We start from the raw sequence: 13,632 nt of genomic DNA, 5'->3' as shown, positions 1-13,632 counted from the left end.
GACAGAACCTCTGGGAGCAACCGTACGGAGAGAGAAACGCTGTGTGTGTTTGGTCTGGACTTTAGCTCATCTCCAGGAGGCCACCTGCTTCCCTCCCTCTCAGATTGTCCAGGGTAGTTCTAGGTATCTCAAACATGTGCATTAGCCAAGTTGCATCTTCGTGGTGCATGCTTCTCTGTCACAGACAGGAATTCACAGCCAGATCCCAAGAGAGCTCAACTGCCATTTACAAAGGAATGTAGTTCAAGGAGGAGGCAGGTTAAAAACCTGCATGCCTGGGGAGAAACACCTTTATGTTTTCACCCCAAATTCATATTTTTAGGTGCTATTTCTGGCCTCTTATCTGCAGCCTATCAGGCCTGAGTAAAATCACAGAATTTCATTTATTTTTATTCATGTTTCATGAATATCTTTTCTTTGTTTGTAATTAACACTAATGACGCTAGACCCTGCATTAACTCAGGAAGACAGAGTACAAACTCTAGTGCAAACACCATCCAGCCATCCCCATGGCATCACTGCCATCGTTTTTTTCTCTGGGGAGTGCAGAGGCTCTGTCACCCCTCCAAACCCTGCAAATCTGAGTTACACAGAGCACAGAGAATGTGGAAGGGTACAGGTGTCTGTGACTCCAGTCCCAGTCTTTATCACAACCAGTCCAGTTGAATCCTTCTCCTTAAAGAAGCTTTTCTACCATCAGGAGGAAAATGGTGAGTTCAAACAAAAACAATACAATGCCATTCTTTTGCTTCAACCATGTGTGTGGCTTTCCTCTTCACCAAGCCATGTACCTCAGTATTTGGTTGGAAACACTCTTTGTAGGAATGTTAAATAGTGGGAGATGGATGATAGCACATTTGGCAGGGGGATGCACAGTCCCTCTTCTAGATTTTTATTTGGTAGTTCCATACTTGAGTTCTGGATGCAGGGAGGAAAGAAAGGAGCTGGGAAGGCAAGAAGAGTAACAGAGTTTGGGAGTGGACAGAAACAAGAGTGGAGAATCTTGCAGGACGAGGTCTCCCAGAAATTCTCTGCCTGGACAGGCAAAGCTGTCCCTCCTCAGAAATGTTGATGAAAATGTCATGGCAAACGTCTGATGAAGCACTTAGATGGCACAGGGGAGCTATGGCATCTGCGATGCTGGAGTTTGTTAAGCACATGCTAGAGAAAGAGCAGTCAGGGCAAGGTTAGGTAGAATCGATCCCTTTGGGAAAAGGGAATGAGTCAGTGAGCTCTCAGCATCTCTTCCAACCCCGTTTTCTAGAATTCCCTGGTTGCTGAGAGCCTTATGGGCAAGAAAAACCATGAGTCTTGTTTTACTCGTGCATGGATGGAGCTATGCTTCTCTTGCAAGCAAGCAAGTCTATGCACATACTTGGTAAAGAAAACAGCCCCTGCCTACCTCCATTAGAGGCTGAAGCCTTTGCTTATTGCAAAAGGTGAAATCCTAAAGGGTTAGATGTGTGAAATGGTCATGAGCCAGCTGTTAGGGGCAAAGTAGGCACTCACAATACAGCCAAAAATAAATGACAATCAAATTTCACCAATGACATCAAAACCAACAGAAATGTATGCAAAATAATTAAATTAACTGTCTCAAAAGCCATGGCACAGCAGCATTAGAAGAGCATCGTTCACTTGCTGTGCTCTTGAATAATCTCTAAGCCTGGCTTGTAGCTATCCATAAGGGAAGAGCCCAGCAATCTCCTCCAGGATTTGATGGCTAGTGTGGGTCTCCTCTACCTGCTTCCAGAAGGTTCCTCCTTCCAAAATACACCTTTGACTTTGGACAGACCTTCTCCAGGCTCAGCCAACAACCTTTTGCAAACACAGTTCCATGATTTTGCAATGATAAATAGGAAAGGAGTTAAATACGGACATTTGTTAGGTTTTCAGACCATCTAGGAAAACGAAGACAGTACTCTAGATGTGTAAGCTGAGGATGTGGGGGGGAAGGTCTCTTTTTTTCTCTGCCCTAGATCATATCAAATGCACTAAAGCCACCACAGCATGTCTAGTGAAGTCTGTTCAACAAACTGTTCTGGAACTGGCTCCATTTGGTGGAAGATCGCTGAATTTGGGTAATGAGAAGGTGGTGGCATTTTCTTCTGGTCAGAAGAAGAACAGATGGTGACAGAAGAAAAAAGTGTCTCTGCTACACCATCATCTGAGTCTTAAATGCCAGGTGTTTTTAAATAAACAAAATTCAAGAACTGTGTCCATCTTTGTGTTTCTGGCTATTTCATAGAAGGTGTTGATAATCAAATAGAGAGGCTCGTTTAAAGGCAGGGAAAAGGCTTCAAATCCATTAGCATGGAGATTTGAGTCTTCTCTGTTCATTTCATAAGAGCTCTCCTACACCTCAGATAAGTCCTCTTTACCTCTTTGCTGGAACATCTCACAAGGGGAGAGAAGGAGGGAGAGCAGGGGAGGTGGGAAACAACATTGACTTGATGATTACGTGGCGTCTTCTTCATCTCTCAAGCAGATCAACCTGAAGTCCATGGGTGGAAGACCAGGTTATGCAGTTATGATGTCCCCGTGGTTTTCAGCTAAGACCAGGCTGTTCCAGGAGTCCTGTTTGGAGCTGGTTTGTGGAGACTGGCTGATAGCTGACTGGTAAGCCTGCGGGGAAAGCTTCAGAGCTGAAATTGCAGGGTGAATGGATGATCCATGTCCAGACATGGCAGAGACTGAGAATGCCTATGGACAAAAGAAAATCCTGTGAACAAAGCTTCAAACCATAGAGGACCCGTGAATTCCTTTATGGGGGCTGGTGCTACTGTAATAGTATGTGGATTTGTTGTAGAGCTGTAGATGGCAGCTTATGCATGATACTACAGACAGACGCTTTCCTTCTTGTTTTAGACCCTGTTCTTTCCTGCTACTGCAAATGGGGCATCTTGTTCTCTCCTAAATGTCAGAAATGATCATTTTACCTCCCAGAGCTTGAGATTTCATTGGCCTTGGGTTCTCCTAGCTTACAAATAGCCTCCTGTGGATTGCAGGACACAATAACAGTGTTGCAGGTACAGGATCAGTCCAGCACAACACTCCACCACTTATTTTTTCTCTAGGGAGGAAACTGGAGTTCTCTATATGAACCCAAAAGGAGAGCAACTATCATGTACCTCTGCCTCTGAATCATGCTGTGCTGTGGGGATCCTTAACCAAAGCACATTTATTAAACCTCACGACATTTGCACAGATCAGCTTCCAGATCGGGGTGTTGCTCAGCAGGATAAGCATCTTGTGTGGATGCAGCGCTGGTCCCAAGACATCTGGTGGTGGAAATGGTACAGAGCACATCGCTTTACCCTGCAGCTCTCTGCCGTCATGCTGGCTTACCTTACCTTTTGCAGGCACTCAACTCAGATTTGGGCTGTGTGAGTTTATTCTCCTCCTATTGCAGTTCTCATAATGCTCAACACACAGCCAGCCAGTGCAGGGAAAGTAGGGTAATATTGACAAGTTTTTCCTTGCTCAAGACAAATCAAATCATAAAAAGGGAACGGGCATTTTCTTGCTATGGGACCTATATAGCTGTCCAGCTAGAAGGAATTTTATGTTTTCAACAAAGCTGCTACTTCTTGTTGTCCGTTCAGAACTGCCACACATCATTAAAAATCTATATTGTACTGTAGACATGGTGACAAGAATGCAGGGATTTGCCCCATCCCAGAGGTTAGACCTCTTACTGTGAACTCCTAGGCCCCTGGGTTGAAAAGAAGCAGCCTTTTTCCACAGAGGTTTTGAGGATGTTCTTCTTACCATCCTAGTTCCCATCTTTGTCCCACTGCCAGCATCTCCCCTCTGTACCTGAGAAATTGGGCTGTGGTGCCCATAATGAGATGAGAGCCCAGGTTCTGTTTTTATGGGGCGCATTTCCTCAGTGGTCGTGGCGCTGCTGCTGCTGCTGGTGGAGCTGGTGGTCGGGGTAAGACTCTCGCTGCTGGATGGACCTGTGAGAAAGCAGATGGTAAAACAGGTTCTTCCCAAAGACCTTTCAGTACAGAGCTGTATCCACCCACCCAAAGTTAAGAGTGGGTAAAAATAAAAAAACATATAGTGGGAAGGGCTTTGTTACTGCTGAAAGGCATTTTGAAGAATCAGCCCATTTTGTGGTTGGGTGTCTTATTCACAGGACACGATGGTCAGAAACACAAGTGCACACATGTATACACCTACGATAAACTCCCCTATTCAACATTTACCTGCTGGCGCCTTTGTTTTGTTAAGGTTCTTCGGCTTGCGCTTCCTCGTCTGAATGCCCTCTTTTCTCATTGCTAAAGGCCTTGGAACCTGCAGAGCCAAATATAAAAGCACATTGGTTTCTGTACGTCCATCTAGGAGAATGCAATTCCAGCTTTACCTCATAGGCTCCCTGAAAACCAGCAGATTTAAGTGAAAGCAACAAGATGGAGCCCAAAGTCACTGGTCAGCACTGCTGTGTGAAGAGATATGTCAAAGCTACAAGATGTGCATCCAAATGGGAATAGGTAGGCTTTTCACATCATAAGTGTTGAGTGTTTTAAGTCCAGAAGGGAACAACGGCTCATCTGATTTACTTTCCTGCTTAACTCAGAGCAGAAGACATCTTTCTGGCTAATACCTGCTTTCTGGAAAGGTACCAAGCCGTCCCTTGGGAACTGATCCCACTGAGGTAGTCAGAAACACACTGGGATTTCTAGGAAGAATTGTTGGGTTAGGTAAGGCTTCTCCTCATCCACCTTGTCTTCCAGCTTTGACTTATCTCTCACCAATGCTTTTCCATCCACTCTGAAGCACTGGACATCATCAAGAGCATGGATGTGTATAAAACCCCTAGGAACAGCAATGAGAAGCGGAACTGGGGGTTGCTCCTAAGCAATCACCAGGGTGTTGAAGGCCTCTGTCTCTGCCATGGGGGTGGCCCCGTTGCCACTGACAGATGGGAGAAGGACTGGAGATTTGCATCTTGAGGTCCTGCTATGCCTTGGACTCCAACAGGACTCTCCTAGATATATCAGACATAATACAGATACGTGATGCCCCCACTGACAGGAAGAGACTATCTGGACACCCACACAAGAAAAGTCATCTATCAGTCCCATGACAAGTCTACAACCAAGTCTTAGCTGAGATCTGACACCGTGTGTGGAGGAGGTCAGCCCTTCTTTGTGCTTCTGACTCAGATTTTTCACTAAAGCGACTGAATTAGGTGGGAAGAATCTGGTCCTGCTTTTATTGGGTTTTGATTCAAAAGGTATTATTAATTATTATGTGAGAAATGCCCTGCATGCATCACCCCTGCCAATATAAACATGATGTAACTTTGAGGGGGACTAAAGCTCGGAGGGACATTCAGAAAAACAGCTTCAGGAGAGCAGAGTGTTGTGCAACAAACCCAATCCCCAGCTTGGTGCTACTGATACCCTCCCCGCAGACAGTAGAGATCAATGAAGGCGTTACCCCATGGAGCTTCATGTAGAGTCCGCAGGCGTTACAGACGGGCTCTCCCTCAGCGTTTCTGCGCCAGAGCGTGGTTGTCGTTGTGTGGCAGTTGGCACAAGAGAGACCGACGCGGCGGGAAGCCGACTGCGAGGAAGAAAACACATCAGACCTTCACTGCTACCACCAGCAGCATCTCAGATCCCAACAAGCTCACTCCAGCACACCTCAGGTTTTTCTCTCCTCTTGCCTCCCTTCTCATTTCTCTGCCTTTTTCTCTTCTCGCCTTGGTGCAGTGGATAACACAACTGCCTTTTTTTTCCCCTACTTGCACCACTGCCTTTCCACTGCCTCCTGCCTGCCAGTGCTGCACAGACATCTCAGCTGTCCTGGAGTATATCCGATGGTGCCAGAAACATCACCTGAACAGAGCCCCAGATCTCCACTGGGTCTAGTAGCAGCTTAGAGACCCACTGCACGTGCACACACCTACACTAAGGTGTCTGGATCTCAGACCGTCCTTCCCTTTCAAGCTCCCAAGCCCATCACCTTCTAGGCATCATGGCATATCCCAAGAAGATGTTATCAATGCCATGAATTTTACATACTCCTTGCTGGGTTTGCATGAAGTTGCTCATGTGGCTTGAGGGGGAAATAAGAAAAAGAGTGCTTCCAGCAGCATCATCTTCCTAAAGATAAAGAGGGATAATTAATAGGAATCTCCACTAATGAAATAGTGTAGGGAACAGGCCTTCTCAAGTTCCCTGTCTGGGTGAAGTTGATGACCAGGCTCAAAAGGCCACAGGAGGAAGACAATGGGCTTAAAACCATATAAAATACCAGTTTTGAGCTTGGAATCAGAGTGGGAGGTGGGGGAAGAAAAAGCCATATCCTCCACGTGTGCCTAACTGTTCCCAGCATCCTTCAAAGCACAAGTCTTAAGAGGCTGAGGATAAAGTCTGGACGGGCTGGGATCAAATGCCATCTTTGCTTGCTTTGCTTCTGTTCGGGGGACCGAACAGAAGTGCTAGAGCCGTATGAAGATGCCTGTTCTTGAGGTGCCTGAAAAGAAGCCTATACAGAGGAAATCTGGTGGTCTTGGACATCTAACCAGCTCTGCAGACCTGAACAGCATAGCTGGTTGCTGTGTTTGGGGTGAAAGCCGGGGAGATGCGGACCTGGCAGCTACCAGGGATTTCCTCTGTGATCTTTGCCACAGCACTTCTCTCTGTGTCTTCTCCCTCATTATAAAACAAGGTCAGTTAATCTACGGCAGCAGAACAATAAAAAGTGAAATTCAAGTACTTCTTAAGACTTCGAAAGCTGGAAACCCCTTTCATGCAAAGAAACGAAACACTGCTTTAGTTGTAACCTCTCCATGTATTAGCTTCAGTCATCGGCCTTTGTAAGTGGACCGAGAACTTAAAAGAGAGCTTGCAGCAAAGGCAACGATCTCCCCCTGCAGGGGCATATCTCAGTCTCCGAAAAAAGGGGTTACAGAGTGGCAGATTAAACCCAGTCACTTACACTGAATATATTCATTCAGGTAAACCAATTGTCATTACTTTAACCACACTCCTACATTGCATCCCTAGACATATCCTCCTTTTCTTTATGGAAATTCTTTCCCAGAAAAAACAAGCAGGAATTTGGCAATTTTTGCAAGATTTCCAGATTTCCAGCTGCCTAGAAAAGTAACAAAAGTGCATGTACAGATCTGCACAGCTCATGCATTTATACTTCTTCCAGGGTTTTCCAAGCCCAAGGCTGTGCAGAGTTAAAAGCATGCATAGCTGCTTGCTCCAAAGGACCAAGCCTGATACCCAACGGGCCATTCCTGACTACACAGATGTGCCCAAGGATAACATGTAGACCAGTAAATGAAACAGGGCAAGGTCCTGGGTGCTAGGGTGCAAAAACTGCTGGCTCCATCAGGGCAGTGTCTAAGAAAGGGTTTTCACAAGAGGGCGCTGGGTGGCCGTGGCTGGTGGCAGCGCTCAAGCTGCCACTGTCATTTTTGACACTTGCAGGGGACAGCTGGGTTTGGGCACAGCCAGGTCTGGGCAATGCGAAGGGCAAGGGCAGGTTGGGGATGGAGCCTCATGGAAGACAAGGAGAGGGGAAATATGGCCCCCGAGGGATGGATTGCTGGCTCTTTGCTGCCTAGGGTCACGATTGGCCCTGGGGCCCAGACTACAGAGACCTTCCCAAAACTCCTCACCAAAATTGGCAGGAACAGGCAGGATATCAACACCAAAATATTCCCCCAGGTTCCTCATGCATACCCCATCCTGGCTGCACAGGCTATGGGGTGCCCTGACCTGCCCCACAAGTTCTGCTTCAGCTCACCCAATGGAGCCAGGATTGCGGTATCCAGAAAAGACGGCGAATCACCATGAAGCAACTGGAGAATAAGGACCCTGAGAGTAAGAGAAGATGGACTGGTGGTGTGGTGGAGCTGGAAAGGGTTTCCATTCATCCTAATATACCTACAGGGATACTAAAGCAAAGATTGGCTTTTGCTAAACCTTCACCATGGTAGTCCCCCTGTGTCCTACAGCCCCTTCCACCTCCTGGCCTGGGTATCTGCAGAACTGCTCTAGACAGTACGAGGTCTTGGAGTGTACCAAGCACAAGACAATGTCTGGATTATTTTGGAAATCTGGACCAAAACTAAGTAGATTGGGAAGACGGAAACCCAAGGAGTTGAAACACCCCTGGCGTCTCCACCTAGCTGAGGTCTTTTTACCTTGTCTTCACACACAGCCTTGCCTCACGTGCGTTGTATGATCTTGACTTACCAGCCTCCTCTGAGGTTTGAACAAGGGCCGGTTGATGCCATTCATCTTGTGGTAGAGCCCGCAGGCATTGCAGAGGTAGTGCCCCGTGCCATCTCTCCTCCAGAGTGGGGTGGACATGGCCCCACAGTTGACACATTCTCGCCCCTCTGAATAATCATCAAAAAATTCTGCTGCCATGATAGAAGATAAGGGAAAAGACTTGGTTAATTAGGTGACCATACATTTAATTTCTGATCTGGTTCTCAATATTTGAGCTTAGAAGTGACATTTCAAGAAATCACAAACATTCTGATTTTATAGGGTACAAGAAACAGCTCTTCCTTTCTCAAGAAAGCCCCTGGGATTATTGTGAAGAGGAACCCCTTTCCCAGCCATACAGCGTTGGCTGTAGGACTTCTGTGCCCACAGGGATGTGCTGAGACACAGATACAAGGAGAAAGAAATAGAAACCTTCCCTTCTGCTCTGATATTACCCAATTTTCAAGATTGGACATATCCAGGGCAAGCAGCTTGGGGCAGGTGAACAGCCATGTTTACAGTCAGGACAAATTGCCTGCGACCATGGACAAACACAACCCAGACCCATGAAACAGAACTGCCCAGAGATCGGACAGCTGCCCGAGCATCTCTCAACAGGGCTCAAGCAAACATGGGCAGGGAAAGCTGTGCCCGTATGCCCTGCTACCCTGCAGGACTGCTCCTCACCCAGCCTGTGCCAGCTCCCCCCAGCCCCTCTGCAGAGGCGAATGGCTGCAGAGGGCCAAGGAGGAGAGACGTTCATGTGCCTTCGCCCTATTCTCTGCACAAGAAGCATCTCCTGAACTACAGGAATCCACATGTACAACCCCAGCTCAGGTTGTCAGCTAACAGACATTCACAGGTGTCAGAGACTCAGCTTTTGATGCAAATCTCCACCATGCTTGATGTCACTCTCCAGGGCTTCATGCATGAACCCACCATGTTACTCGTTCACCCTCCACCAGGCCCTGGCTGCAGCTGTGATGTGAGGGTAAGGACAACTGTCCTCGGCTGGGCCAGTCCAATCCCTCTGGCTATGGCAGGTCCGTATCATCTGCAAGGTGGTGCAGAGGTCAACACACCTTGACTGCATCATCATTTGGAAAGACGCAGGTCAGCTCACCCTTGGATACAATGCCCTCGAGAAGCCAAGAACTTTGCCTAATAAGCATCAGCTATAGGTCTTGCTGAGATGTAAATATAGCTGCATCCAGCTGGCGTGGCCCTTGAAAATGTGCATTCCTGATGGTGATCCCACCCGGAGAGTATCAGCTATTGACTTCAACTTGGGGATGTATTTCTTCTGTTACAAAAATGTTCCTTCCTGCACATGGTAAAACAATTGTGGAGAAGAAGAAAATGACAAATGAGAGCAAAGGGCTCCATTACTTAGCATAGGCTGGGAATAAACCAGGCTGCTGAAAATATTCCCAACAAATGGCAGCGCAAAGGAGACGTGTGGAGGACCGCAAGAGCTTTGCATCAGGACCTTCAGCCATCACAGACCAATGTAACATTAGCTCTTAAAATGTTAGTGTGCATCTTGCTATATTTTGTGCTTGTCCACCTGCTTGTTATAAAAGTATCATCTCAGCTTTCTGCTGGAAGACAATAGTTCCCCAAAGAGCAAGCCAACAAAATTTGGCTTCTTGCTGATATGTGTCTCAATCCCATGTGGATTCTCTGAGATCTAATAAGGGTTATGTTCAAACATCAGCATTATTTTCTCTTCTCTCCAGACTATTTTTGGAAAATCTGTAGGAAACTACATAACCATGAAACAGCCAAAGGATTAAAAAATTACTAAAGTGGCGCCAGTAAACAGAGACACAGAGAAAAAGATTGATGTGAGCCTAATTCTCCCTAGAAAAGCAGGCTAAAAATGGCAAGAGATTACACCATGTGGACATGGGGAAATACTAGAAATTAATTTACCCGAGGGGCTCTGGAGCCAGAAAAGAAGGAATCCAGTATCTTCTCAGCAGCTTAGAAAAATCTCATTACCTTTGAGCAATTCTGGTGGTTTAAGAAAGATGGGAATCCCTCCAGGTGACTTTTGTACACGTGGATTCAGTGATATCGTAACCATAATGCCTCACTTTCCCCTTTAAAATCACCATTGAGTCATAGCCAAAATTTAGATCAAATAAACTTCCTCTAAAAAGAGAAGGGATTGGAACAGCTGGTCAGGAAAGAACTCATTTCCTTGAAAAATCTCAAGAAAGGAAAACATTTCACTGTTTTTTTCATCTTAGAAGTTGTTGAGGGTTTTGATTATAATTTTCCAAAGAAAAAGCCAAATTATTTTCAGCGTAATTTTTGTTCTGTGAGAAAACCCTTTCTTCTTTGAAAATAATTCAGTACAAAGTTGTTTGTTGATATAATTCAGGGAGAATTTAGCAGAGCAGAGGTAGTCCAAAGGTAACAGTTAAAACTCCTGACCAATTTGAGTTGTGTCTGTGACTAATTACAAAATACCATCTTTTCTGGAGACTTTTCCACCAGAAAACCAAAATCTGAAAGTTTTTCATCAAAGAAAAAGGAGAAAATTCCTAACAGTCCCTCTGAAACGTGAAGAGTTGGACTGGCTCTTGACTAAGAAGGTCCCTCAAAATGGGTATGATAAGAAGAAATGTCAAGTATGGGTATACTTCTGTTTTTAGAAAAAAACAGGATGTGGAGTTGAAACCAGGCAAAATGCAAGTCTCTTATTTCCTGACAATAATCAAATTTGCTACTGGATGTTGAATGTTATTTCCTAAGAGTTTGCATGACACCCAGCTCCACTGTCCACATTATTTTCACTGTTGGTTTGTAATCAGACATCCAAAATCCCCGTGCAAAGCAGTCTTGAGACTTGCTCTCTTTTTTTATCTCTTTTTGTTTGAGCTATATTCTTCACTACTTGTTTGGGGTGGTTTTTTTCAGCTTCCATAGGATTTGGACTAGAGCTTTTTCTCTTGAGGAACTTTCACTGGTTTAAGTTTAAAAAAAAAAAAAAAACCAAACCCAAAACTCTTCTTCTTCCATAGTAATAGAATTTGTGTGATTTTCCCCTCTCAGCTGCAGACAAAGGTGATCCTTGTGAACGTTAATAAACGGGAATCACTGGTGCTTGAGATGGGGAAGGAACAGACTTTGTTCCCAGGGCACACTGAGGCTCCACGCAATGGGTGCCTCTCCGTAATCACAGCCCTCCTGGGGCAATACCAGATGGGTGCGTCCCTTGCGTGCACTACCCAGTGCTGAGTCAGAAGATGACATCTGCAGAGTGCAACCTCATTAAAACCATTCCTGGAGCCCCATCAGAACAGAAGGAGGTCCTTGACCTCAAGAGATCTCACCTGGGGGAGAAATAGCCTCTCCTGCTTCAAAGTGCGATGGTGAAGGATGTCTCTTGGACGCTAGTGGATCCTGGCTCAGAGAAGATGACGTAGGCTTAGTGTATGCCCTTTAGTGAATGAAGGGCTTTTTGGCACCAGTGGAGAACTGGAAGGCAAGGGACTGGATTTCTTTCTAAAAGAGGTGCTATAATTTCACAGCATCACTAAGCTCATGGATGAAGTTGCTGAGGAGAGTTTTCTGAGCTAACCTTCTGGCCACACCACTGAGGCATCCCAGCTGCTCCTGAAAACCTGAGGGTCTACATAATAATGAGAAAGTATCACCTGAAGAACTGCAGCCTGTGCAGTTTGATGTGGGTGGGTGTCTAAGACCTAGGAAATGCAAATGCTCGAAATAGCTGCTTGTTTCTGAAGATGTGGGCCATGGTCTCCACCTGTCTCCTTCCCCCAGGGACATAGCTGGCGACAAGACCCTCTCCCCATGCCTGCTTTCATGAGAAGACAGCAATATCTCCAAGGTCACTTCCACGACAAGCCGAGTTCTCAGAGCCCACAGGCACCACGATCCACCAGCAGGCTGAGCTACATTGGGCATGGAGGTCACTGGGCCTCAAGTGCACTGATTGTTTAATTTGCCATTGTTATTAATAATGAGGATTAAGGCATGGTGGACTGGAGACTCCCCGGGAAAAAGCAGCAAAGTGTTTTCTTGGCTTCTGTCTCAGGGCTGGAGCTCTAAATCCTGGCATTATGAGATCCCCTGACACTTATTCCTTGTACTTAGCAGCTGGGAAAGGAAACATTTATTCAGGCAGCAAATTGCCCGAGCGGCTCCCAGAGGGCCCTGAACAATGCGGGGGGAAGGAAAGGCTCCCCCAGTCGCACTCAGGGCAATAATTTCCGTATTGTGGCACAGGAGCCGCTGCCTGATAATGGAGATTTATGGGTCCGTCCGGTGACCTCTGTAATAGCCTTTTTGCTGAAGAGATTTACTCCCACTGCCAAAGCCAGGTATGGCCAGCACTGGGACAGGGTTGAAGAAGGGATAACATTTGCCAGTTAGGCTGAGAAGGACACAGACCCATGGCTGGAATAGCCTCCTTCACTACATGTGCTGAATGGTCTCATCTTCCTCCGTGAACGTACAGCTCCCCCAAGTGCCTTTGCCCAGCCCTTATCTTGGATAATATCAGTCTTGGGATCATTCAGTCCTTTTTTATGGGTCGGGTCTCTGGCATTGGCTCATGAGAGAGCCAACTCTCTTGTTGTTTCGTAAGACCCTACCTTTAGTCCGTGAAGGAGCTTCTCACATGAGAGCAAATCATGAAATCTCGCTGAATGACCCAGCTGGTGAGAGGATGGATTGGGTCTTGTCCCTATCCTGGTCATCAGCTTATTGTGTAAAAGGAGATCTTTCTCCCCTCACACCTACTGTTTATGAGGACTGCAAGGTCCCCAGGGCAGGAAATGTCACTTGTGTGTTGCACAACAGCTTCCTAATCTTGGGTGAGGCCTTGAGCATGCTAATGTCAGAAATACTTTCCACAATGGGACATTCAGTCCCCAGGGAGCCAGGAGTAAGTCCTAAGTGGGGCACTGGGGTCTGGTAGGGAAAAAGCATTCTTGGATATGGCCCTTCATGGCTCTTAGTCATTGGGAGTGGTCCTTCACATCCACCGCCAGGTCCACAGAGATCAAATGGTATGGACAATGCAGGGCTCAACAAGAAAGCAGATCTGAGCACCGCCAGCCAGTCCACACCTACAGGCACTTTTTCCAGCATGGTTAGGACATGACAGCATCTCTGACCAAGGACATGGCCCACCCAAACTCTGTGTACTTTTGCCTTCCCCATCAGAAGAATCAGATACCCTCTTGGAACCAAGTCAGCTGGGGATCAGAGGGAGGTTGTCTAGGACTCAAGTCTGAAGAGTGGCTTGAACTGCCTTCTCTGGGTCTTTCCACCATCTCTGCAAACCCCAACTCTGCCAGCCCGACAGCATGGCCATTCCTAGGCCCAGACCTTCTGGGTTTGTTTG

The 13,632-nt window shown here is 46.5% G+C and overlaps 1 protein-coding gene across 3 annotated transcripts in view; it reads right to left on the bottom strand.

Annotated features, from left to right (window-relative positions):
- Window positions 1–364: 364 nt before the first annotated feature.
- Window positions 365–13,632, bottom strand: part of GATA4 (GATA binding protein 4) — a 28,042-nt gene continuing 14,774 nt past the window's right edge. The window contains exons 2-7 of one of the 3 annotated variants that reach the window (XM_075750384.1): window positions 8,232–8,401; window positions 6,039–6,119; window positions 5,452–5,577; window positions 4,215–4,302; window positions 3,820–3,962; window positions 365–2,703 (exon numbers count right to left, since the gene is read on the bottom strand). In XM_075750384.1, the coding sequence (XP_075606499.1) occupies window positions 2,521–2,703; window positions 3,820–3,962; window positions 4,215–4,302; window positions 5,452–5,577; window positions 6,039–6,119; window positions 8,232–8,401 (791 nt within the window). In that variant the 3' untranslated portion in view covers window positions 365–2,520. The remainder of the gene's footprint in view (window positions 2,704–3,819; window positions 3,963–4,214; window positions 4,303–5,451; window positions 5,578–6,038; window positions 6,120–8,231; window positions 8,402–13,632) is intronic. The other 2 variants (XM_010299718.2, XM_075750383.1) reach the window with 2 other exon arrangements.

The sequence above is a fragment of the Balearica regulorum genome, chromosome 3 (genome assembly GCF_011004875.1).
Source record: "Balearica regulorum gibbericeps isolate bBalReg1 chromosome 3, bBalReg1.pri, whole genome shotgun sequence".
NCBI lineage: Eukaryota > Metazoa > Chordata > Aves > Gruiformes > Gruidae > Balearica > Balearica regulorum.
This window is presented reverse-complemented; position numbering and strand designations above follow the sequence as displayed.